The sequence below is a fragment of the Nerophis lumbriciformis genome, linkage group LG08 (assembly GCF_033978685.3).
Source record: "Nerophis lumbriciformis linkage group LG08, RoL_Nlum_v2.1, whole genome shotgun sequence".
NCBI classification, from domain to species: domain Eukaryota; kingdom Metazoa; phylum Chordata; class Actinopteri; order Syngnathiformes; family Syngnathidae; genus Nerophis; species Nerophis lumbriciformis.
In genome coordinates, this window is record NC_084555.2 from 47,240,112 (window position 1) to 47,268,073 (window position 27,962).

The following is a 27,962-nucleotide window of genomic DNA, read 5'->3' on the forward strand; positions in this document are numbered from 1 at the left end:
GTCTGTGGTACCCTCAGGTGGTCAGGGAGAGCGTTCCACAGACTGGGAGCGGCGGAGCAGAAAGCCCGGTCTCCCATTGTTCGTAGCTTTGTCCTCGGAGGTTGGAGGAGGTCAGCCTGTGTGGAGGATTTGGGGGTGAGTAGTTCTTTGAGATAGAGGGGGGCATTTCCATGGAGGCACTGGTGGGTTAATAGGGAGACTTTGAATTCAATCCTGAGTGGAACAGGAAGCCAGTGAAGGGATTTGAGAGTTAGTGTGATATGGTCGTATTTCCGCAGTCTCATCAGGATCCTAGCAGCACTATTCTGTATGTATTGCAGCTTCTGAATGTTCTTGCTGGGGATCCCGACAAGAAGTGCGTTGCAGTAGTCTCTCCTGGAGGAGACAAAGAATTGTAATTGTTTTGCAGGTAAGCTGGTTTGCATGTAACACATACAAGCAGCATACCTGCCAACTACTCCGGTTTTCCCATAATTAGTACGGTTTTCATCAACCTATTCCAGGTTACGGTTGCAGTGATAAAAAATACGGTTTTTCATTCATTAAAAAAAAATATTAAAAAAAAAGTTTTATTCACGAAATCGCGTAACAACAATGACAATCGACACTGCTTCCCGTAACTTCCTCTCGAGCCATTCCGAATGCCATGCGCGAGGCTATTTATAGCACCGCTGCCAAGCACGAGGCACCAGTTGCCATTGTTTCCAAACGAGCGAACGATCATGGAATCAGCCGGAGAAAAATCGCAAACCAGTCTTAAACCGAAAAGAAAACTGCAGTCATTCCGTGAAGAATATTCAAAAGCCTATCCGGGAATAATTATCCGTTCCAAAAAAGGTGAAAACTACGCGAATTGCACCTTGTGCAGACAAGATTTTTCATCGGACACGGAGGAATTAGCGATGTAAAAGACCACGTTGGGACAAAAAAAACACAAGTCTAATGCCGTTGCTAGCGATACAAGTGGAAAACTTTCAACGTTTTTCGTCGCCCAAACAGATTCTTTGGATGTGATGAATGCCGAAGTTTTATTTACGGAGGCAATAATTGAGCATGGACTTCCAATCGCAAAATTCATTTAGCAAATTATAATTTTTGCAGTATGATCAATCTGATAGAATAAATTTGGATTTTAGCCACAAAAAGGTAATGACACCAATGTTATCGATTGGAATTGTTTAGTACTGTTATACTGTTAAAAGTGTTTATACTATTTATGCTTTCAAGTCCAAGTTAAAGAAATCTTGTTAAATGTTGACAGCATAACTACCAAAATACAGAAGTATGTCCTTAATATTTTTGCAGTGCTATTTCTGTTGAAAAGTTAAAATGATTACATTAGAGATGTGATGTGCCACTTTTCAAGTGTCTGATGGCTTAAATTAATTTTCATTAATTTTTCATATTTTGAATTCTTTTGAAAGGCTTACAAAAAAACTACATTTGAATTGTAATTCCATGCTATTGACAGGACTATTAATTTTAATGAAGTTAGCTTACCATGTTTACAGTATGATAATTGTGATAGAAATGTGAATTTCAGGCACAGAATATTTTTTACAATTGAACAAGGCAGTAGATTATATAAGCTTGGACAGAAAGTTAATAATGACACCAATTTCTTTTTTAATGGAATTGTTTAGTACTGTTTTACCATTTGTTTACTGTAAAAAGTGTTTATACTGTTTATACTTTCAATTAACAAATTGAAGTCTTGTGAAAGGTTGACAGGATAACTGGCATTAACTGTCAAAATAATTTCAAACTATTGAAGTTAGCTTACAGAATAAACATGTCAATCAACCCATATGATTTTTGCTGTAATATTTTTGTTTTGAAAAGTCACTGTGACTGATAGAAAAGTGATGGTTTTAGCAACATTTTAACATGTCTGAATGCTAATAATCATTTTGCGTCAGGGGGCGAAGCCTGAACCCCCCACCAGGACTTTGTCCTGGACCTACCGGGGCCTGCGGCCCCTGGACCCTGGCTACTAGGTTTTTCTGATTTCAAAAGTTGGCAGGTATGCAAGCAGTAGTATAATTGATTCTGTACCTTTTAGAGTAAGCAATGTTAAGCTATGGTCTGTTTTGTTCATTTTAAGAGTAAAAAACGAGTCACATTCAGGGTTATTTTATGGCGGACGTTGGTCCGACGGTAACCACGGTGACGAAGCAAAATACAGTTACCTTTTAGTTTAAGAGTAAGTTTACGACATAAATCCTCAGAAATACTTGAAAATAGGGTGTTAAATGCCATTTATGTTACAAGGACATGCTAAACCAACTTTTGAGTGTTGTATTGATCATAAGCACACAACCGTGAATTGATTAAAGTGGACCTCGACTTAAACAAGTTGAAAAACTTATTGGGGTGTTACCAATTAGTGGTCATTTGTACGGAATATGTACTGTACTGTGCAATCTACTAATGCAAGTTTCAATCAATCAATCAAACAGCAGATATGTGCACACTTGCCAACCCTCCCGGATTTTCCGGGAGACTCCCGAAATTCAGCACCTCTCCCGAAGACCTCCCGGGACAAATTTCCTCCTGAAAATCTCCCGAAATTCAAGCGAACTCAGGTCCATGCGGACCTGAGTCCGCTTTCCCACAAATTAAACAGCGTACCTGCCCAATCACGTTATAACTGTAGAATGATAGAGGGCGAGTTCTTGGTTTCTTATGTGGGTTTATTGTTAGGCAGTTTCATTAACGTCCTCCCAGACCCAGCGCGGCAACAACGCACAACAACAGCAGTCACGTCTACCGTAAAGCAGTTCGTCTGCCGTAAACAGCAATGTTGTGACACTCTTAAACAGGACAATACTGCCATCTAGTGCATTTGATGAAAGCACTTTTGTGCGTGCCACACATCAATGCATCATCAGCATGGTTAGAAAAATAGTTACAGAGAATAGAACAAGGATGGACAATTCAACAATGAGTAGATGAGTGTTATCTGTGAAATTCAAGTATTTATTTTATATATATATATATATATATATATATATATATATATATATATATATATATATATATATATATATATATATATATATATATATATATAAAATAAAATAAATATATATTTATAGCTAGAATTCACAGAAAGTCAAGTATTACTTGTGTATATATATATATATATATATATATATATATATATAATATGAAATACTTGACATAGTGAATTATAGCTGTAAATATACTCCTCCCCTCTTAACCACGCCCCCCCCCCCCCCCCCCCCCTGAAATCGGAGGTCTCAAGGTTGGCAAGTATGGATATGTGTGTCAAAGCTGAAGTACAGTTAGTGTGTGCTAAGGCAGTAGATGTACACTCGCACATTGGACAGTAAGTTGAGTACAAGTAATGATAAAATGACACAAGAAATAAATACAATCCATAGATTATCAAACAGTGATTAAAAACATGATTCAAAGGTAGATAAAAATAGTAAAAAGTAGAGATGTCCAATAATGGCTTTTTTGCCGATATCCGATATTCCGATATTGTCCAACTCTTAATTACCGACTCCGATATCATCTGATACCGATATATACAGTCGTGGAATTAACACATTATTATGCCTCATTTTGTTGTGATGCCCCGCTGGATGCATTAAACCAGGGGTGCTCACACTTTTTCTGCAGGCGAGCTACTTTTCAACTGATCAAGTCGTGGGGATCTACCTCATTCATATATATAATTTATATTTACTTATTTATGAAATATATGTTTTTGTTAACAAGTTAAAGGTGTTTAATGATAATGCAAGCATGTTTAACACATATAGTTAATATTGTTAATACATTAAAGGTGTTTAATGATAATACAAGTATGTTTAATACATATAGTTAATATTGTTAACAAGTTAAAGGTGGTTAAAAATAATACAAGCATGTTTAACACATATAGTTAATATTGTTAACAAGTTAAAGGTGGTTAAAGATAATACAAGCATGTTTAACACATATAGATTCCTTTCTTTCATGAAGACAAGAATATAAGTTGGTGTATTACCTGATTGTGATGACTTGCATTGATTGGAATCAGACAGTGGTGATGATAACGTCCGCAGGAGAAAAAAAGTCCTCCTTTCTGTCCAATACCACATGAAAGTGGTTGGTTTTTGGCATCTTATTTGTCCAGCTTCCATACTCCTTTGTATACACTTTACAAGAAATGCATTGTCGGCAAACTCCGTAGCTTGCTAGCTTGTGCACGCCAGCTTTCTGAGACTCTTATTTTGGTAGCGCAGGCAGGAGGAAGCAAAGCTTTTATTGTGCAACTGTGCAGTCGGTCTTTGGAGTTTTGACGACAGGTACGGCACCAGAGTCTGTTGAAATAAAGTGTTTCTCGCCTTCCAGTCGGTAATTTTAATGAGCTGGCAGCAGCCAGCGTCATCTCAGAAGACCCTCGGGTGCCGTGAATGTCAATCAAGTGACGAAAGTGACGTCATAGTGAAGATTTATGATCGCTCATTTTTAGGACTATTTTTTTAATGCCTGGCTGGTGATCGACTGACACACCCTCCGAGATCGACCGGTAGATCGCGATCGACGTAATGAGCACCCCTGCATTAAACAATGTAACAAGGTTTTCAAAAAAAAATCAACTCAAGTTTTGGGAAAAAATGCCAAAATGTCACTGCCATATTTATTATTGAAGTCACAAAGTGCATTATTTTTTTTAACATGCCTCAAAACAGCAGCTTGGAATTTGGGACATGCTCTCCCTGAGAGCATGAGGAGGTTGAGGTGGGTGGGGTTGGAGGTAGTGGGGGGGTGTATATTGTAGCGTCCCGGAAGAGTTAGTGCTGCAAGGGGTTCTGGGTATTTGTTCTGTTGTGTTTATGTTGTGTTACGGTGCGGATGTTCTCCCGAAATGTGTTTGTCATTCTTGTTTGGTGTGAGTTCACAGTGTGGCGCATATTTGTAACAGTGTTAAAGTTGTTTATACGGCCACTCTCAGTGTGACCTGTATGGCTGTTGACCAAGTATGCTTTGCATTCACTTGTGTGTGTGAAAAGTCTGGGCCGGCATGCAAAGGCAGTGCTTTTAAGGTTTATTGGCGCTCTGTACTTCTCCCTACGGCGTTTTAAAAAGTCATAAATTTTACTTTTTGAAACCGATACCGATAATTTCCGATATTACATTTTAAAGCATTCATCGGCCGATAATATCGGCAGTCTGGTTCACAGAGATTGTTAGACGCTAAGTGTTCATTTAGCTTCTGTGCAACAATTTTTTTCGAGCATTTTACAAATAAAGGGAAGGTGGGACACCAATCGGTAGTTTACCATGAGGTCAGGATCGAGGTTAGATCTTTTGAGCGGAGGATGAATAACCGCTTTTTTGAATGCTCGGGGAACAGTGCTAGAGGAAAGTGATAAGTTTATAATATTTCGCACTGATGGACCTAATATTACAAAAAGCTCCTTGATAAGTTTTCTAGGAAGTGGGTCAAGTAAACACGTTGTTTGTTTTATCCCATTTACACGTCGTAGCAAATCCTCTAATGTTATTTGATCAAAAAAAGAGAGACTACACAAATGTGTGTAGAAACAGTCTTCATGCCTAAGTGCTTGATTTTATACGCCAAGCCAAGTGATTAGGACATTTGATTCTCATCATTTGGATGAGCGGCCAAATACTTTTGGCAATATAGTGTATTAACGTCATTTTTATTGTTACATTTGTGGTGAAATTATGTTCATTATCAATTCTATGTTAGTACTAATTCGTCCTAATGTAGTCAAATCTAGCATGGAAGACGTCACTGTGCACGCAACACTGACGTCATAACAACATGAAAGCTCACGTGTATTCATCCACAAAAAGCACCATTTGGAAACAAGGCTGAGGTGATGGAAAAAATTTAATATATTTTTTTTTTGTGGAAGAATCGCATAGTTATGTTTAACTTTCACTTTTGTTTCTTATAGCACGTAACTGTGGTGCGTGAAAGAACCCTTAATTAAAAGCCAGGGGAGGGTTAACTCATACTTGCCAACCCTCCCGGATTTTCCGGGAGACTCCCGAAATTCAGCGCCTCTCCCGAAAACCTCCCGGGACAAATTTTCTCCCGAAAAACTCCCGAAATTCAGGCGGACCTGAGTGACGTGTGACAACACACAACAACAGTGTCTACCGTAAAGCAGTTCGTCTGCCGTAAACAGCAATGTTGTGACACTTTTAAACTACTGTACATGCATATGTGACCCACCCATAATGTGTCACATTTTTGTGTTGATTTATTTTATTTTGTGGTTTAAATTCCTTTTTGGAGCTGTCATTACACATTTATCAGTATTCACATTGGTCAGTAGGGGGCAGTAGGGAGTTTCTTCCCAATTGAATGCTATCACCTGCAGACCGGAAGTGTCTTGTCATTCTGATGAGCGCGACCAGTCTGTTAACAATTGAAACGTCCTGTGTGCTTTTTCCTCCTGTATAACAGGTTAGTTTTGGTGAATCAACTCACTGAATAATATCCATGTGATCTTTATAAGTTTAAGTACAGATTCTGATGGTGGAGCCTAATTCTAAAGTGTTTGTGAGTTGTAGTTTGTAAATGAACACTGAAATTCAAGTATTTATTTTATATATATATAGCTAGAATTCACTGAAAGTCAAGTATTTCTTATATATATATCTTCACCACGCCCCCCGCCCCACCCTCCGAAATCGGAGGTCTCAAGGTTGGCAAGTATGGGTTAACTACCAGTATATACACTAATGATATGTTATGATTATTTTCATTCACTAATAATACACAAATAAAATGAGAAATAGAACACACACAATAAATATTCACTATATTTATTGTGCCAAACTTTTGTTGAAGCATACATTGTTTATTGCATTAAGGTCTGGGGACATTCATATAAAACAATCAGAAAAGCAATATTCATATTACAAAAGAGATTGGCAGTAATTAATAGAATGGATTATAATGATAATAATAATAATAATAGATTTTATTTGTAAAAAGCACTTAACATTGAGTAAACAACCTCAAAGTGCTACAGTGTATTTAAAAAAATAAAGATAAAAAGATAATAAAAATAAAAAATAAAATAAAAACTAGAACAGCCAAATAGCTAAAACTAGTATGCATATATCTAAAAAAAGAAGGATTTTTAAGCCTTTTTTTTTTTTAAAGCATCCACAGTCTGTGGTGTCCTCAGGTGGTCAGGGAGAGCGTTCCACAGACTGGGAGCGACGGAGCAGAAAGCCCGGTCTCCCATTGTTCGTAGCTTTGTCTCACACAAATGATTCATGAAGTCACACATTTTAAAAGTAAATATTGTACAATACACAACTGTTTGAATGATGTCTAAAGTAAAAAAATAATATGCTTCCAGAAGTGGTCCAGAATATATTTCAGATGGTAAATATGAATTAAAAGAAATGTATGTGCACTCAAAAGCAAAGTTATGAACAAATGTAAAATATGTATATTATATAAAAGGAGTTTATCCATGGAAACCTTTAAAATTACAAAAAGGAAACATTTCATAAAGTTCACATGTTTAAGAACGTGTATAAAAATATGTATGAATAATCATAAAACGGAATCATTAATATCTAAATACACATTTTAGTATGTTAAATATAACCATTTTGTACTGTTCAATGAAAAAATATTTGTTTTAAAAACATATGAACACCATCCATCCATTTTCTACTGCTTCAATCAATCACCAATCAATGTTTATTTATATGGCCCTAAATCACAAGTGTCTCAAAGGGCTGCACAAGCCACAACGACATCCTCGGCTCAGATCCCACATAAGGGCAAGGAAAAACTCACAACCCAGCGGGATGTCAATGAGAATGACTATGAGAAACCTTGGAGAGGACCCCTGCTGGAGTAATTACTTTAACTTAGTAAATTAGTAAGTCAAAATATTGACTTACTAAGTCATAATAATGACAAAATAATGACGTACTAAGTCATAATTGTCAAGACTTGGTCCGGGGTGTGTGCTTTTCCAGGATGCAACGGAAAGTTGGCTCGTGCGAGACGGGAATGAAGGTACATGATTTATTATTATCAAAAAAAGGAATAAATGAAAGCGCGCACAGTGGCGGAGAATAAACTATGAAACCAAAAGACTATAGCAAAAAAGTACAAACAAAAAACACGCACAATGGCGGAGAACAAACTATGAAACCAAAAAGACTATAAATATGGAACAAAAACTTACTTGGCTTGGACAAAAGTCGTTGCTTGAGGAATTGACATGAAAAGAAGTATCAGGCATGAACAGAGCATAAATGTGTTGTGGTCGTCAGGACGAACAACAGAAAATGAATGAACTTAAATACTATGGACATGATTAGTGAAAGCAGGTGCGTGACTCAAAACGTGAAACAGGTGCGTGACGTGACAGGTGAAAACTAATGGTTGCTATGGTGACAAACAAGAGTGCACAATGAGTCCAAACGTGGAACAGGTGAAACTAATGGGTAATCATGCAAACAAGACAAGGGAGTGAAAAGCCAGAAACTAAACAAAACATGACTTAGAACAAAACATGATTACACAGACATGACAATAATAATGACATACTTAGTATCTCAGGTAACTAAGACTGTTTTGTGTTTTGTTTTTACTTTATGGAAAAAATATCCATCCATCCAGAAAGATCCCCAGCCCAGGATTGAACCCAGGACTTTCGTATTGTGAGGCACACACACTAACCCCTGATCCACCGTAAACAGAATATGAAATGAACACTATGTTGTATATGAATGTGTGTATTTGACTGAAATTAAAGCAATATACTAAAAATTACAATCTCTAAATAGTAGTGGCATATTAACAAGATTGTGTCACCTACACAATGATGTCACACATTATATGTGGTGATGTTTGAATTTAAAGTTTTGACAATTTATTCAAAATCATCAAATAATTTGCTGCTGCCGTTCTCACCAGCACACCTGTGCTTCTCACACTGGTACTTATAAGAGAATCTTTCACCACACGCACTGCAACTGTACACTTTCTCACCCGTGTGTCTTCTCACGTGTAATTTAAGTGCCGACTGGTCAGCAAAGCCTCTGTTGCAGATTGAACAGAAATATGGTTTCTCGCCGGTGTGCGTTCGCGTGTGCCTTGCGAGTTTTGTTTGTTCACAAAAGCTTCTGTCGCAGCTTGAACACGAGTATGGTTTTTCGCCGGTGTGTGTTCTTGTGTGTACTTTCAAATCACTGTTGTGTGTAAAACCTTTACCGCAGACTGAACAGGAGAAATATTTTTCTCCAGTGTGTATTTTTGTATGTACTTTCAAACTTTGCTTCCGGGAGAATCTCTTACAACAAATTGAGCACATAAATGTTTTTTCTCCCGTGTGTATTGTCATGTGTACTTTCAAAGCACTGTTTTCTAAAAAATCCTTACTACAGGTTGAACATGTAAACGGTTTTTCACCAGTGTGTCGTCTCATGTGTACTTTCAGATGACTATTCTTTGCAAAAGCTTTAGCACATACCGAGCAGGAGAATGTTTTTTCTCCGGTGTGTATTATCATGTGTACTTTCAGAGTACTATTTTGTGTAAAACCCTGACCACAGATTGAACATGAAAAAGGTTTTTCTCCAGTGTGTCTTCGCATGTGTACTTTCAGATGTTGCCTTTGTGTAAAATCTTTACCGCAGTTTGGGCAAGAATAAGGTTTGTCTCCGGTGTGTGTTCTCGTGTGTTTTTTTAACTCGGTGTTTCGTAAAAAACTTTTAGCACAGACTGAACATGAAAAAGTTTTCTCTCCAGTGTGTATTCTCGTGTGAACTTTCAAATATTCCTTCCGAGAAAATCTTTTACTACATACTGAACACATGAAGGGTTTGTCGTCGGCGTGTACTCTGGTGTGTAATTTTAAATGTTCCTTCCTGGAGAATGTTTTACGGCAAATTGAGCACATGAATGGTTTTTCTCCAGTGTGCATTTTCATGTGTGTTTTCAAATGTTGCCATTGAGTAAAATCTTTGCCGCAGTTTAAACAGGAAAAAGGTTTTTCCCCGGTGTGTATTCTCATGTGTGTTTTCAGATTACAACGGTGATTAAAAGTTTTGTCACAGTGAGAGCATTGAAAGTGTGTGTTGTCAGTGTGACATGTCGTATCAACTTTAGAATCTCCATCTTCAGTGTCAGGAGAGTGTGAGGTTGTCTCGTCACTATCTGACAGTGGAGCTAAGAGCTTGTCTGCTTGTGATCCTCCACAGTGGTCTCCTTCAGCTTCTGTTGAGCTGCTGCTTGGAGGCTCCGCCTCTCTCTTCTCCTCACTTTCACTTTTAACCTCATCGTCTTCACTCTTCACAAAGACAGTCAACAGCCTCCTGGTGACATCAACCTCCTCCAATCCGTCAATACGCTCTCCCTCCTGACTGATGCTGTGTTCCTTCTTTTCCTCTTTTAGTTGGGGGGCCTGTGGCTCCTCCTGCTCCGTCCAGGAGATCCACTCCTGCTGCCCAGGGAGATGTTCTTCACGTGCACCTGCAAGGCACAAGAAGACCAACATACTTTAGAAAAGGGGTCATCAACGCGGTGCCCGCGGGCACCAGGTAGCCCGTAAGGACCAGATGAGTAGCCCTCTGGCATGTTCTAAAAATAGCTCAAAGAGCAGCACTTACCAGTGAGCTGCCTCTATTTTTAAAATTGTATTTATTTACTAGCAAGCTGGTCTCGCTTTGCTTGACATTTTTAATTCTAAGAGAGACAAAACTCAAATAGAATTTGAAAAATCCAAGAAAATATTTTAAAGACTTGATCTTCACTTGTTTAAGTAACTTCATTTTTTTTTTTTTGCTTCTTATAACTTTCAGAAAGACAATTTTAGAGAAAAAATACAACCTTAAAAATGATTTTAGGATTTTTAAACATTTAAAGATTTAGAAACATTTAAGTCCCATCTTAAAACTCATTTGTATACTCTAGCCTTTGAATAGACCCCCTTTTTAGACCAGTTGATCTGCCGTTTCTTTTCTTCTCTCCTCTGCTCCCCCCTATCCCTTGTGGAGGGGGAGACACTCAGGTCCGGTGGCCATGGATGGGGTGCTGGCTGTCCGGGGTCGGGACCCGGAGTGGACCGCTCGCCTGTGTATCGGTTGGGAACATCTCTGCGCTGCTGACCCGTCTCCGCTCGGGATGGTTTCCTGCTGACCCCACTGTGGACTGGACTCTTACTGTTATGCTGGATCCACTATGGACTGTACTCTCACAATATTATGTTAGACCCACTCGACATCCATTGCATTCGGTCTCCCTAGAGGGGGGGGGGTTACCCACATATGCGGTCCTCTCCAAGGTTTCTCATAGTCATTCACATCGACGTCCCACTGGGGTGAGTTTTTCCTTGCCCTTATGTGGGCTTTGTAGCGAGGATGTCGTTGTGGCTTGTGCAGCCCTTTGAGACACTTGTGATTTAGGGCTATATAAATAAACATTGATTGATTGATTGATTGATAAACACATATACCTTTTTACCTTTTAAATTCCTTCCTCTTTTTTCCTGACAATTTAAATCAATGTTCAAGTAAATGTATTTTTGTTATGGTAAAGAATAATAAATACATTTGAATTTAATTCTTCATATTAGTTTCTGCTTTTTCGAAGAAGAATATTTGTGAAATATTTCTTCAAACTTATTATGATTAAAATTTTTAAAAAATTATTCTGGCAAATCTAGAAAATCTGTAGACTCAAATTTAAATCTTATTCCTAAGTCTTTTGAATTTCTTTTAAAATTTTTGTTCTGGAAAATCTAGAAGAAATAAGGATTTGTCTTTGTTAGAAATATAGCTTTGTTATATATTGTAACAAAGTGCAGATTGAATTTTAACCTATTTAAAACATGTCATCAAAATTCTAAAATTAATCTTAAACAGGAAAAATTACTAATGATGTTCCATAAATTCTTTTTTTTATTTTTTCAAAAAGATTCGAATTAGCTAGTTTTTCTCTTCTTTTTTTCGGTTGAATTTAGAATTTTAAAGAGTCGAAATTGAAGATGAACTATGTTTCAAAATTTAATTTTCATTTTTTTCGTGTTTTCTCCTTTTTTAAACCGTCCAATTAAGTGTTTTTTTCATCATTTATTCTCTACAAAAAACCTTCCGTAAAAGGAAAAAAAATGTACGACGGAATGACAGACAAAAATACCCATTTATATATATATATATATATATATATATATATATATATATATATATATATATATATATATATATTTATTATTTAGCTATTCTTGTTTAAATCACACTTACATGTAACTTACAAATGACAATATATACGTATATATATATAAACACTTAAAATGTAAAGTGTTTTTTGTGTTTAATATAAATTAACTCTGACCTAGTATAGTTCATATTGATATTTATCTGTTTCTATATATATTTATTGTGAGAAATCATTAAGATGATCAGTGTTTCCACAAAGATAAATATAATTAATTATTAATAATAACATAGAGTTAAAGGTAAATTGAGCAAATTGGCTATTTTTGGCAATTTATTTAAGTGTGTATCAAACTGGTAGCCCTTCGCATTAATCCGTACCCAAGAAGTAGCTCTTGGTTTCAAAAATGTTGGTGACCCCTGCTTTAGAATAATCCAGCTTTGCTCAGTCGCATGTTTACAAGTACTAAAGGAAATCAAATTATCGCATGAACTAGCTCAAAAAATGCTTCAAAAAATATTTTTATCACCTTACTCTGATTGTTTTCATCTTTTTTTGCCCTTCAACTGGTATGAAATACTGCAGCAACACTCAACCACAGAACTGCATTATCCAGTTCTGCACTGGTTTACAGGAAGTCTGTTTTGGAGTTCGTTTTTTAACCTTTAGTGTTTGTTTTTAACCTCTTAAGGCCCATGCTGTTTGTTTACATGCTTTTTTTAATTTCTCTTTGCTATTTGGGCTTATTGGACCCTAATTAGAATAAAAACTAAGAATCATCTTTTGATATGATGTACTTAGTCCATAAGTACACAAACGTGTACTTCATGTTTAGTGACATGCTAATTCTTATTTTTACACTGTTTTTTCCATATTCCATTGTATGTTATACTCTTCTGACACCACCAGATGGCAGTATAAGTGTCCACATAAGGGCCATAAGACCCCAATTCAGTAGTGTACACAATTTTGGAAATAAGAGGTAAAAGGTGCTGTCCACGCATGTGGCCAACTAAGCCGGTAGTTCATGGTACTGCTCCGTCATATGTGTGGGAACTTTCAAACATCCAATTGGTCTTTTTCTTTAGCTGGTCCTCGACTTTGGAATATTATATTTTCCGGACTATAGGGCGCATTAAAGGAGTCATATTATTATTATGTTTTTCTAAATGTAAAAGACTTCCTTGTGGTCTACATAACATGTGATGGTGGTTCTTTGCTCAAAATGTTGCATAGATGATGTTTTACAGATCATCTTCAAGCCGCTTTCTGACAGTCGCTTCTTATTTACGTGGCTCACCTTCGACAGCGTCTTCTCCCCGTCATCTTTGTTGTAGCGGTGTAGCGTGCAAGGACGGGAGTGGAAGAAGTGTCAAAAGATGGAGCTAACTGTTTTAACGACATTTTAGACTTTACCTAAATCAATAACGGAGCAGCATCTCCTCATCCGGAAACAACAACAACACCGGAAATGTGTCCCGTGAAAAAACGTTCGACCAGAACTCTAATAACTAAAGTTCCTTGGGTGAATAATTAAACTCACTACACCGGTATGTTTTAGCACTTTCATGGCGAGTTTACTGACAGATATAAGTAAGAACTTTACACTACTTTATATCAAAAATGGCAACAGCGGAGGATGAATGTCCCATAACAAGAAGATAGAGAAAAAGAAGAAGCTTATCGACTACGGTGTCGGCACGGACTACAAAGACGGACCCGCGCAATTTTTCAGGATTTATGCAGATCCCAAATACAGATCAGCAGGTACCAGAAGGTAAGAACGGTTGCTTTTAATATGTCTTACCTTATACACACACCATGATAATACTTGTATGTTTAATGCGCCGACAATCGTTTGAGCGGTGCGGCTTTATAGCTTACCAAAGTCGTACTAAAACATTTCGATACATCTTTGAGCACACACACACACACACACACACACACACACACACACACACACACACACACACACACACACACACACACACACACACACACACACACACACACACACACACACACACACACACACACACACACACACACACACACACACACGCATTTTCTTGCTCAGCAGCAGAGCAAGATCATAATGTAACTACGATCATGTGTACATAAATAAAAGATGTATGATTTACACTATTATCAGGATATGATCAGAGTCACTTCAGTTAGCTTATGTCATGTCTGTGTGATCATGTTTTTGTTTTGGTCATGTGCGTTTTGGTTTTTGGACTTTTTGTGCACCTTTGTTTTGTCACCATAGCAACCATTAGTTTTCACCTGTCACGTCACGCACCTGTTTCACATTTTGAGTCACGCACCTGTTTTCGTTAATCATGTCTATAGTATTTAAGTTCATTGTTTTCAGTTTGTCGTTCTGACGACATCCCCATATTTATGCTTCTGCACACTCTCCACACCCTTATGATCCTTGCTGGTCTTTTTTCATGCCGGTTCCATGCCAAGTAAGTTTTTGTTTACTAAGCCACAGTTAGTGTTTTTTGTTGTTCATAGTTTTTGCCTTTGTGCAAGTGTTTGGTTTCATAGTTTGTTCTCCGCCATTGTGCGCGCCTTTTGTTTACCTCCTTGTTTTGTATTTATAGTCTTTAAATAAAAAATGTACTCACATTCCCGTCTCGCCCGAGCCAACTTTCCGTTGCATCCCGGAAAAGCATACACCCAAGACCAAGTCTTGACAGCTTAGTGTATTAATTAAAGCAAGCTATAGCTAACAGACTGAACAACAACACATTACTTTGAATTGTTATTAACAAAACCCCATCAGACTTTGACGAAACTAAGTATCAATGAAAAAATATATATATATTAAGAGTATGTGAGAGTTCCACTCCTACCTTGTTTACTTTCCTGATGACATCCTTAATGTTTTGTGATCAATCAGAAACTTCAAATACAGATGAAATGTGCCAAACATGAGTAGGGGTAGAGAGAGAGAGTGGTTTGCTTATTACTCATTATATTTTGTAGTGGATTTGGATGTGATTTGTAACCATGTATGGTGAAAAATATAATTGAGTAATTTCTTGTCTAACAATTTTAGCGCAAGTGCTGGTGTGTGTTGCTTTGTCTTGGCTGCAGGCGGCCTGGGTTTTGTCAAAGATAAGACACTTTTATAGCCCTGATGCATTCCTGCGGAGACGTCTCCAAACCCCCACCTTCTCCGTGAACAGGACAAAGTCTGCTGTGATGTTGGGAGATAACTAATTTATATTGTATTTGTCTTTTGGTAAAAGAGGTTGTTCTGCAAATGGGTTCCTTTTAGACATTGACTTTTTCCTGTTTGATGAAGACATTCCTGTTGGCTGATATCACAATCAGATAAAGTGTGTTTTGCGCATTCCACCTTCCCCCTCCCAGGGTGAGACACTTCGCCCAAACCCCTCCCATCCCTCCTCTCACATTTCCCAAAGCAGATGTAAACATCTTGAAGATTACTCTCTCTCATTCTTTCTTGCTACTATCTTCTCTCAATTCAAATTCAGACAACTTTATTAATCCCTCAATGAGCAATTACATTTGAGCAGCAGGTTGTCGTGGTTCGTATAGACTACACATACATGGCTCACAATAAATAGTCAATAATACAACACACGTCAGACAACATGAGCTTAGAATGGATAATATAAAAAAGCTTGAAATTGCCTACTGTATAAATAGAGATAATCTGCAACCACATTGCTTTTGCGGATTAAAATACATTCAAGTCAATTGACTTTGACATGTTAAGCGTTTCAAAAGGCAATAATAACATGAGTGAGTTCACCTTTTAATCAAAATTAGTCTAACATGCCATGTTCATGTTCCATCCATCCATTTCCTACCGCTTGTCCCTATTACATACTTGCCAACCTTGAGACCTCCGATTTCGGGAGGTGGGCGGTGGGGGTCGTGGTCGGGGTGGGGCGGGGGGCGTGGTTAAGAGAGATATATAAGAAATACTTGACTTTCAGTGAATTCTAGCTATATATATATATATATATTTTATTACATATATATATATATATATATATATATATATATATATATATATATATATAGATATATAGATAAATAAAAAATACTTGAATTTCAGTGTTCATTTATTTACACATATACACACACATAACACTCCTCTACTCATTGTTAAGGGTTGAATTGTTTCTATTCTCTGTCACTATTTCAGAACACACACATAATACAAATATACATTATAAAATCAATAAGAAAACGGGAGCTCTAATTTGGGAGTCTGAATTAGGATCAGAAGTTCTTATATAAACATTGCGTACTCACGTCGCCATTTTGTATTGATTACTGCAGCTCTGCACTGGATTCATTCACAAATACAAACTACAACTCACAAACACTTTAGAGTTAGGCTCCACCATCAGAATGTGTACTTAAACTTATAAAGATCACATGGATATTATTCAGTGAGTCGATTCACCAAAACTAACCTGTTATACAGGAGGAAAAAGCACACAGGACGTTTCAATTGTTCACAGACTGGTCGCACTCATCAGAATGACAAGACACTTCCGGTCTGCAGGTGATAGCATTCAATTGGGAAGAAACGCCCTACTGCCCCCTACTGACCAATGTGAATACTGATAAATGTGTAATGACAGCTCCAAAAACGAATTCAAACCACAAAATAAAATAAATAAATCAACACAAAAATGTGACACATTATGGGTGGGTCACATATGCATGTACAGTAGATGGCAGTATTGTCCTGTTTAAAAGTGTCACAACATTGCTGTTTACGAATTGCTTTACAGTAGATGAAAACTTGACTGCTGTTGTGTGTTGTTGCCACGCTGGGAGGACGTTAATGAAACTGCCTAACAATAAACACACATAAGAAACCAAGAACTCGTCCTCGATCATTAGCTGTTTATATTGTGGGAGAGCGGACGTGTGAACAGGCTGTCAACACGTCACTCAGGTCCGCATGGAGCTAGAGGGGGCGTGGCCTCCAGCTCCGCCTGAATTTCGGGAGATTTTCGGGAGAAAATTTGTCCCGGGAGGTTTTCGGGAGAGCCACTGAATTTCGGGAGTCTCCCGGAAAATCCGGGAGGGTTGGCAAGTATGCCCTATTAGTCAACTATAAAGTTAGTAAACATCCATCCATCCATCCATTTCTACCGCTTGTCCCTTTTGGGGTTGCGGGGGGGGGGTTGCTGGAGCCTATCTCAGCTGCATTCGGGCGGTAGGCGGGGTACACTCTGGACAAGTCGCCACCTAATCGCAGGGCCGTTAGTAAACATGTGAGAGTAAAAAGTAAACAAACCTGTTCTGTGTAACACAACTTGATGTTTCTTGAAAACAGCGTCCAGTAGTTGATGTTGTCGCTCCTTCTCCTTCTTTGTTGGAGAAAGTTCCTCCTCGTACTCTGCTATCGTTCTTTCGCACATTTTCACACAATCACAACACTTTACACTCACATCTGATCTCTGCTTAGCGACGTGTTGACAAAAATCAAAGTCTCTTTGTTAGCAGCTAACAAGCTCAGCTAACTAGCAAGTTGAGCTAACTATAGCACGCTGAGCGAGCCTAATAAGCTTCAAAAGTTCACTGAGACGAGTTGCGGGTTTAGCCTGACACGGCGAATTAGTAAAGTGTGGTTTGTTGAGACGCGAAGAGATGTGGCGAGGTTTAGAAGCGAGTGTGGAATAAAAGGAAGGAACTGAAGCTTGAAGCTTGTTTCATGTAGGGGAGGAGCCTATGTGTCTTCTTCTTCTTCTTCGGTTTAACGGCGGTTGCAAGTTGATTTAGTGCATTAGCGCCACTCCCCGGATGTGGATGGTGACGTTATGGCACAGTTTGCTGATAAATAATGATAAATGGGTTATACTTATATAGCGCTTTTCTACCTTCAAGGTACTCAAAGCGCTTTGACAGTATTTTGGATTGATTGATTGATTGAGATTTTTATTAGTAGATTGCACAGTACAGTACATATTCCGTACAATTGACCACTAAATGGTAACACCCCAATAAGTTTTTCAACTTGTTTAAGTCGGGGTCCACGTTATGATTCATGGTAAAAGGTAGTTCCCTGACCGGGAATCGAACCCGGGCCGCGGCGGTGAGAGCGCCGAATCCTAACCACTAGACCACCAGGGAAGTGAAATGCTATGATGGCCTGTTGTCAATCACGTTTTCTGACTGGCACGCATCGCGAGGCGGACGCTCCCCTTTCCTCTCTCTTATCTCTCCTGCTTTACTCCCAACAGGTGTAAAGGAAAGTGCATCTCTATCCTCCTTCAAAACCGCACTAAAAGAACCCCTCCAGCATACTTGCCAACCCTCCCGGATTTTCCGGGAGACTCCCGAAATTCAGCGCCTCTCCCGAAAACGTCCCGGGACAAATTTTCTCCCGAAAATCTCTCGAAATTCAGACGGAGCTGGAAGCCACGCCCCCTCCAGCTCCATGCGGACCTGAGTGACGTCAGGTGCGCAACACCACATAAATCGTTGGCCAACCAAAAAGTAACCCCAGTACGCTATAGCCAACATTCACCAGGAGATGGCAACAGACAAACATAGATCACTATTACATTCCTCCCCTTTTAGAAATGTATAGAAGTTACTCAAAATAAATAAACAACCCAACCAAAAAATGCAGCAGCTCAATTAAAAAACTGTACTTAAGCCACATTTTTTTAATTTTTTTTTTAGTACTGAACTCTTAACCCTCATTTGTAAAAAAATAACATGCTTATTATACAAACAGGATTTGTACACCTTTAACACAGATTTGTATACTGTCTTCAGAGATTCAGGTTTTTTGGTGGTACTCGAAACCTTTCTGGGTTCCTGCGAAAGGGTGTTCAGCATGGTTAGAAAAATAGTGACAGAGAATAGAACAAGGATGGACAATTCAACCCTTAACTCAACAATGAGTAGATGAGTGTTACGTGTGTATATGTGTAAATAAATGAACACTGAAATTCAAGTATTTCTTTTATTTATATATATAAATATGAAATACTTGACTTGGTGAATTCTAGCTGTAAATATACTCCTCCCCTCTTAGCCCCGCCCCCAACCACGCCCTCGCCCCACCCCAACCCCCACCCCCACCTCCCGAAATCGGAGGTCTCAAGGTGGGCAAGTATGCCCTCCAGGCAGCTACAACACTAGACTAACACCCTCCCCCCACCACATCCCACCTCCCCGGATTGTAAATAATCAAATGTAAATAATAAAATGCATATACTTGTTCTTATGCTTTGTGCGCTCACTATGTTCATACTTAGTCAACAACCATGCATGTCACACTAAGGGTGGTCGTATAAACAATGCCAACACCATCATAAACCTGTGCCGTTATAGCGAAACCACACTAAACAACGATGACAAACACATTTCGGGAGAATATTTGCGCCGCAACACAACATAAACACAACAGGACAAATTCCCAGAATTCCTTGCAGCGGCAACACTCCCGGGACGCTACAATACCTTGTTAATTTAACTGGCAAAAATCATTTTGGCAAGCATGTATTGTGATTCATTGTCATTGTCAATTCAATGCATCACACGTTAAGATACAGCTGTTTGTGATTATACATTTGGCCAGCAGGTGGAGTCTTGTCTCACCTACTCGGTGGCATAGTGGTTATAGCGTGTCCGCCCTGCGATGGGTAGGTTGTGAGTTCAAACCCCGGCCAAGTCATACCAAAGACTATAAAAATGGGAGCCATTACCTCCCTGCTTGGCACTCAGCATCAAGGGTTGGAATTGGGGGTTAAATCACCAAAAATGATTCCCGGGCGCGGCCACCTCTGCTGCCCACTGCTCCCCTCAACCCAGGGTGTGAACAAGGGGATGGGTCAAATGCAGAGGACAAATTTCACCACACCTAGTGTGTGTGTGACAATCATTGGTACTTTAACTTTAACTTGTGCCGATGCATTCATCTGACCATCACGAGCATAACGAATTTCAAAAATAGAATAATATTACTTTCTTCCTTGGCTGTAACAAATATTGTAAAAGAGCGCGTCAACACATAAAAGAAACCCTCGTTGAACTCCATTTTGCAAACAGATTTACTTATTCTACGCTCTGCGGACATTCTTCTTCTGCGGTCGAACGTGAGGGCAAGTGTGGGCGGAGCTCAATGTGAGGGCAAGTGGGCGGGGCTCAATGTGGGCGTGGGTCAGATGGAAAGTGTTTGAGTTTGAGTTTATTTGGAACATGCAAGCATACAACATGATACATCCATACTTGCTAACATTGAATTCGTGAGATGGGGGCTGAGGGGGGGTCGGAGGGGTTGAGGTGGGGTTGGGGGGGGCGGGGTTTGGTGGTAGCGAGGGTGTATATTGTAGCGTCCCGGAAGAGTTAGTGCTGCAAGGGGTTTTGGGTATTTGTTCTGTTGTGTTTATGTTGTGTTACGGTGCGAAATGTGTTTGTCATTCTTGTTTGGTGTGGGTTCACAGTGTGGCGCATATTTGTAACAGTGTTAAAGTTGTTTATACGGCCACCCTCAGTGTGACCTGTATGGCTGTTGACCAAGAATGCCTTGCATTCACTAATGTGTGTGTAAAAGCTGCATATATCATGTAAGTGGGCCGGCACGCTGTTTGTATGTAGGAAAAGCGGACGTGTCGACAGGTTGTAGAGGACGCTAAAGGCAGTGCCTTTAAGGCACGCCCCCAATATTGTTGTCCGGGTGTAAATCGGGAGAAATTCGGGAGAATGGTTGCCCCGGGAGATTTTCGGGAGGGGCACTGAAATTCAGGAGTCTCCCGGGAAAATCGGGAGGGTTGGCAAGTATGACTGGGATACATCACAATTTCCAGTTTCTTATTTCAACATGTTTGAAAAAGAGTAGGAAGAAGCAAAGCTTATTTAATCCTACCCCTTTTCTTTTACATAACAGTTGCTAAATCTTTTGTTCACTTCCTGTTTTCAATGTATTCACAATATACTCCATAAATAATCACAATAAAAATTAAATGATAATTTTATTAATACTCGGTGAAGTAAGTTATATTTCATATAGTGAGATGAGTAAGATTATTTTGAAAATGAATGAATGGATGAGATAAATTCATAATGTTTATCATGGTTCTTCTTCTTTGTACTTTGTAAACACTTTAAGTTTGAATAGTTTCTTGTAGTGGATCATATTAGTACATTGTTTGATTTATTTCAAACTTGCCAACCTTGAGACCTCCGATTTCGGGAGGTGGGGGGTGGGGGGCGGGGCGGGGGCGTGGTTGGGGGCGTGGTTAAGAGGGGAGGAGTATATTTACAGTTAGGATTCACCAAGTCAAGTATTTCATATATATATATATATATATATATATATATATATATATATATATATATATATATATATATATATATATATATATATATAAAATAAATACTAAGTCAAGTATTTCATATATATATATATATATATATATATATATATATATATATATATATATATATATATATATATATATATAAATAAAAGAAATACTTGAATTTCAGTGTTCATTTATTTACACATATACACACACATAACACTCATCTACTCATTGTTGAGTTAAGGGTTGAATTGTCCATCCTTGTTCTATTTGTCACTATTTTTCTAACCATGCTGAACGCCCTCTCTGATGATGCATTGCTGTGTGGCACGCAACAAGTGCTTTCATCAAATGCACTAGATGGCAGTATTGTCCTGTTTAAGAGTGTCACAACATTGCTGTTTACGGCAGACGAACTGCTTTATGGTAGACGAAATGCTGTTGTTGTGTGTTGTTGCCGTGCTGGGAGGACGTTAATGAAACTGCCTAACAATAAACCCACACAAGAAACCAAGAACTCGCCCTCGATCATTCTACAGTTAAAACATTATTGGGCAGGTACGCTGTTTATATTGTGTGCCTGAATTTTGGGAGATTTTCGGGAGAAAATTTGTCCCGGGAGGTTTTCGGGAGAGGCGCTGAATTTCGGGAGTCTCCCGGAAAATCCGGGAGGGTTGGCAAGTATGAATTATTTGCTTAATCCGTTCCATCATTTAATTCCACATACTGATATTCTGAAGGTCTTAAGTGTTGTACGTGCATACAAATGTTTTAGTTTACATTTTTCTCTAAGATTATATATATTATAGTGTGGGAAATGCAATGGAGAAAGGGAAATAAGTTGGCGAAAGAGAAGGTTAAGTCGGTTATAGGATACAAAAACATTACATTTCAAAAAGACAGGGTTAAATAAAAGAATATAGAGTTGGGTTGCATCTCGGTCCACACTCCATATCAGTAGATGGCGGTAACCACACGATTGCCTGCCAACCGCTGTTAAACCACAGAAGAAGAAAAAGCAGACAAACTTCGCGCATGCGTGGACTGATAGGGTAGCGACGACAACAACAATATAGCGTTGTGGCTTTGAAGTCTGCGTTAAATCCTTCATTTCGGCATTTTTACTTATTCGCATATCGTGTGAAGAAACGAAAATGTATTATTTGCGTCAGACATGTCTCAGTGAACTTCAAAGCTTCTCAGGCTTCGCTTAGCTTGCTAGTTAGCTTAGCCTGCGCGCTACTAAGAAAGAGACGCGGACGTTATCAACAACAAGATCAAGTGTTAGTGTATAAATGTGTAAATTACATATGCTGAGAGTGTCGGTAAATTAGCCATTAATCGTGGCTGTTGAAGAGATACGACAAGGAACTTTCTCCAACAGAAGAGAAGGAGTGACAATATCAACTACTGGACGCTGTTTTCAAGAAGATCAAGTTGTTTTACACAGAACAGGTTTGTTTACGTATTACTCTCACATGTTTACTAACTTTATATTTGTATTGCACCTTTAACATGAATCAACACTTGGTCGAGACCGCCGTGATTGACAGCCAGGTGTGGAAGTGTTTCACAAAGTTTTTGTTATCTTAGTTAAAGGTGCCAGACGTAGGAATGTGGCCAGAAATGGTACTGCAATCACGGTCAAAATTCCGTCGTCCCTCTCCCACTCTCCATTTTGATTGACTGATTGGAACTTTTATTAGTAGATTGCACAGTACAGTACATATTCCGTACAATAGACCACTAAATGGTAACACCCCAATAAGTTTTTCAACTCGTTTAAGTCGGGGTCCACGTTAATCAATTCATGACTGAGGTTGCCAGATACTGCGATGAGGTGGCGACTTGTCCAGGGTGTACCCGCCTACCGCCCGAATGCAGCTAAGATAGGCTCCAGCGACCCCAAAAGGGACAAGCGGTAGAAAATGGATGGATGGGTTGCCAATAGAGATGTCCGATAATGGCTTTTTTTGCCGATATTCCGATATTGTCCAACTCTTAATTACCGATTCCGATATCAACCGATACCGATATATGCAGTCGTGGAATTAACACATTATTATGCCTAATTTTGTTGTGATGCCCCGCTGGATGCATTAAACAACGTAACAAGGTTTTCCAAAATAAATCAACTCAAGTCATGGGGAAAAAATGCCAACATGGCACTGCCATATTTATTATTGAAGTCACAAAGTGCATTATTTTTTTTAACATGCCTCAAAACAGCATCTTGGAATTTGGGAGAGCATGAGGAGGTTGAGGTGGGCGGGGTTAGGGCAGGGGTTTAGCAGGGTGTATATTGTAGCGTCCCGGAAGAGTTAGTGCTGCAAGGGGTTCTGGGTATTTGTTCTGATGTGTTTATGTTGTGTTACGGTGCGGATGTTCTCCTGAAATGTGTTTGTCATTCTTGTTTGGTGTGGGTTCACAGTGTGGCGCATATTTGTAACAGTGTTAAAGTTGTTTATACGGCCACCCTCAGTGTGACCTGTATGGCCGTTGACCAAGTATGCTTGGCATTCACTTGTGTGTGTGTGAAAAGCCTTAGATATTATGTGACTGGGCCGGCACGCAAAGGCAGTGCCTTTAAGGTTTATTGGCGCTCTGTACTTCTCTCTACGTCCGTGTACACAGCGGCGTTTTAAATAGTCATAAATGTTACTTTTTGAAACCGATACCGATAATTTTGAAACCAATACCGATAATTTCCGATATTACATTTTAAAGCATTTATCGGCCGATAATATCGGCAGTCCGATATTATCGGACATCTCTAATGTATATATATATATATATATATATATATATATATATATATATATATACCGGTGTGTGTGTGTATATATATATATATATATATATATATATATATATATATATATATATATATATATATATATACATTTTTTTTTTTTTTTCAGTCATTGATGGCACCAAGGATAATAGTTGAATATTGTTTTTAATATTGTTGTGCAGCACTTTGGAAACATTTTTGTTGTTTAAATGTGCTATACAAATAAAATGGATTAACTCGCTGGAATAAAAAAGACAATATAACATACATCCATAAACGTGGACGCATGTGAAAAAGTGCAATATATTTATCTGTACAGTAATCTATTTATTATGTACATTTGTATATATTTATCTATTTTATATATATATATTATATATATTATTTATATATATTTATTTATATATGCACCTTATTGCTTTTTTATCCTGCACTACCATGAGCTTATGTAACGAAATTTCGTTCTTATCTGTGCTGTAAAGTTCAAATTTGAATGACAATAAAAAGGAAGTCTAAGTCTAAGTGGATTGGATTGGATTGACATTCTTTCTTTGCCTGCATTTGCTCCGAGACCTCTTGGTTGTGGCGTCATGTTAGTGGGGCACACCGCCGTCGGCCACTGTGCCATACGTGACAAATATGTATTTCTATAACATCAGCATAGCCATTAGAAACTTAATATTTGTCATATGTGACAATGTTACCGCGAACATTGTGTACATCAGAGCTTCATTTTTGACTTATAAAGAGTCGCAAAGATGCTTTGTTTTGGTGTGACGTCATAGTCAACCGGAAAAGCAATACATTTATTCGCTCTGAAAGGAAATAAGAGCCCCTCAATGTTTGGGAGGCACACGGCGTACGACCAATAGTCGTATTAGAGAGAGTGCAGGGACACTCAAACTTTACAAACTATTTGAGAAATCAGACTAATTCAGTGCATGGCAACGTAGTGAGTTACTGTACAATGTCTGCTGTCATTAAGATTCCGACTGATATATTCTTGTTTTATTCCCGTTTAGATGAAGAATGACTCATAATCCTCACAAAGAAAAGTGGGGTGTAACCAAGCGTCTTTTCGTGTCGTTCTCGCCATTTCCGGGTCTAAATTGGCTGCCAAAGTGTACCAACTTGTCGGAATACGTCTCCATCCTTCTACTTTCCAGGTGAGAGGCGTGATTTCTGATTCCTGATTTATTTATTGACCAAACTTCTGATCACGGCGCCGCTATAAATAGTTTGTCTTTGTTAGCGCTTATTGTCAGGTTCAAACACTTATGGCATCTAATAATCAGACAAGAAGCAAGGAACCATGCAGAGACAGAGTTCAATTTAGCTCGAGGAGACACGTGTTTTGGGCTGTATTCTAGTTACAGATCCAAACTACGTTCTAAAAGTCCAGCCCGCGTGCCTCCTCTATTTATTTGGAAGGTCCCTATTACATCACTGAAGCTGTCGCTGAGGGAAGGGGGTAATCTCGACAACTCCAGTTAGACACAATATATGATTATAGAATAAATTAAGATTAGTTGACGCTGGTGATATCGCCTTGTCTCTGCTCTGTCTGCGTCACGGCGATGTTCAGCCTTGGCAGTCAGCAGGCCAAGTCTGGACACAACACTGATAGAGACAGCTGGCAATCTTTTGGATTGCCAACTTTGCACAAATACAAAAATCGAACTTGAGAACACTAGCTAATAACTATAGCAACAGACTTTAAGCATACTAAAGTTGTGTGATAACTTTGCACATAATTATTCTAACATTTATACAAACCCCGTTTCCATATGAGTTGGGAAATGGTGTTAGATGTAAATATAAACGGAATACAATGATTTGCAAATCATTTTCAACCCATATTCAATTGAATGCACTACAAAGACAAGATATTTGATGTTCAATGGCACCCACCTGTTCCCAATTTGCCTGTTCACCTGTGGGATGTTCCAAATAAGTGTTTGATGAGCATTCCTCAACTTTATCAGTATTTATTGCCACCTTTCCCAACTTATTTGTCACGTGTTGCTGGCATCAAATTCTAAAGTTAATGATTATTTGCAAAAAAAAAAAAAGTTTATCAGTTTGAACATCAAATATGTTGTCTTTGTAGCATATTCAATTGAGTATTGTAGCGTTTTTGGACCAGTTGTTCCTCCCAGGGAATTCAAGTCACAATTCGCTCCCAAGTTCTTTCCGACACTTAAAGCTGAGTTGAAAAACCACCAGAGACAGAATAGGTATTTTGTTGTATATTCTCAAAGATTTGCCAATATACATTGATTGAGACCAGTCTAACCATAGAACATTCTATTGCGCCTCCCAAAATGGTCTGTCTTCCCGATCCCACCACCCTCTCTCTCGTCCCATCTCTATAGACAAAACAAATGCTAGTCTAAACACATTCCAAAGAACTCAAGGTTAACACACACAGTATATTTGCTGACAGAGCATCAAGAGAAGAAATGGAAAACACGAGCTGTTTTCAAATATGACTAAGAAATGAAAGAAGTACATCTTAAATTCGGATATATGTAAATATCTGCCTCCGACAGTATGGGTTGAAAGTGATTTGCAAATCATTGTATTCCGTTTATATTTACATCTAACACAATTTCCCAACTCATATAGAAACGGGGTTTGTAATAACAATATCACTAATACTTGGTTATTTTTCAAGTCACAAAATGTAAATGGAGTATTGGTGGATTTTGGGTGGTTATTTATTGGGTTTTATGGGCGGAATAGAGTATTTCCTATTGACTCTGTTGTAAATGGACTTTAATTTGTTTATTTATGATTTAGAATGCATAAAAAAAAAATACATCAGTTTTCATAAAAAATACATCAGTTTTCATGGCTTTCATAATTTTTCATTTTCATTTATTTATTTATTTCAGGCAATGACATTAAAAAAAAAGTACAAAGTTGACAACACATAATAATATAAATTAATATAGTGCAAAAGGTAATGTATAGTAATGCATGATTGTCCAGTTTTGCCTGAAAGGGAGTGGGAAGAAGATAAGTTATTTAATCCCACCCCCAGTTCTCCATTCAGTGATTATTCACATGAGTTTCACTCTTACTTTGTTCAAGGATTATAATACAGATGTTGTATCATAGTGGCATTACCACAGGTAACAATAATTATTACACTGTAACAATAATTTGTATCAACAATGTAGGAATAATGAATATACCAACAATGGTAATAGACAACATAGCAATAATGGTAAGGAAACATTTAGCACATGATAACACTTTGAGACATCATAATAATTGTAAACGATAGGCAATTCCCTTTTAAAGAGGAGCTGCACTTTTTTTTGGAATTTTGCCTGTCAGGGACAAGCGGTAGGAAATGGATGGATGGATTCACAATCTCTGTGTAAGACAAGAACACGTTTTTTTTTAATGCATTGTAATTTGTAATGTAGGGAAAGCACGAGGTGGCTATAATGAAGCTAATGGGAGTAATTATGTCAGTATGTCTATTGCACCAATAACGCCTTCTGTTTTTATTTACCATTTACACAACATGCCAACTTCACTGGTTGTGGGTTTTGTAGAACAAGAGTACAACATTATAAGAATATGTCTGAAATTTTCAAAACAAGAATATATCACTTTTGAATTGAATCCCTGGTCTGCTTTTTGTTTT

The 27,962-nt window shown here is 38.3% G+C and overlaps 1 protein-coding gene and 1 non-coding gene across 2 annotated transcripts in view; both read right to left on the reverse strand.

Annotated features, from left to right (window-relative positions):
- Nucleotides 1-7,024: 7,024 nt before the first annotated feature.
- LOC133611214 (uncharacterized) overlaps nt 7,025-27,962 on the reverse strand; it is a 261,184-nt gene continuing 240,246 nt past the window's right edge. The window contains exons 1-2 of the mRNA XM_061969100.2: nt 17,487-17,900; nt 7,025-10,504 (exon numbers count right to left, since the gene is read on the reverse strand). Of these exons, the coding sequence (XP_061825084.2) occupies nt 8,904-10,504; nt 17,487-17,610 (1,725 nt within the window). The 5' untranslated portion in view covers nt 17,611-17,900 and the 3' untranslated portion in view covers nt 7,025-8,903. Of the gene's footprint in view, nt 10,505-17,486 lie in introns of the transcript that reaches the window.
- Nucleotides 18,251-18,322, reverse strand: trnae-cuc (transfer RNA glutamic acid (anticodon CUC)). Its single transcript has one exon. It is a non-coding gene; the product is annotated as a tRNA-Glu (tRNA).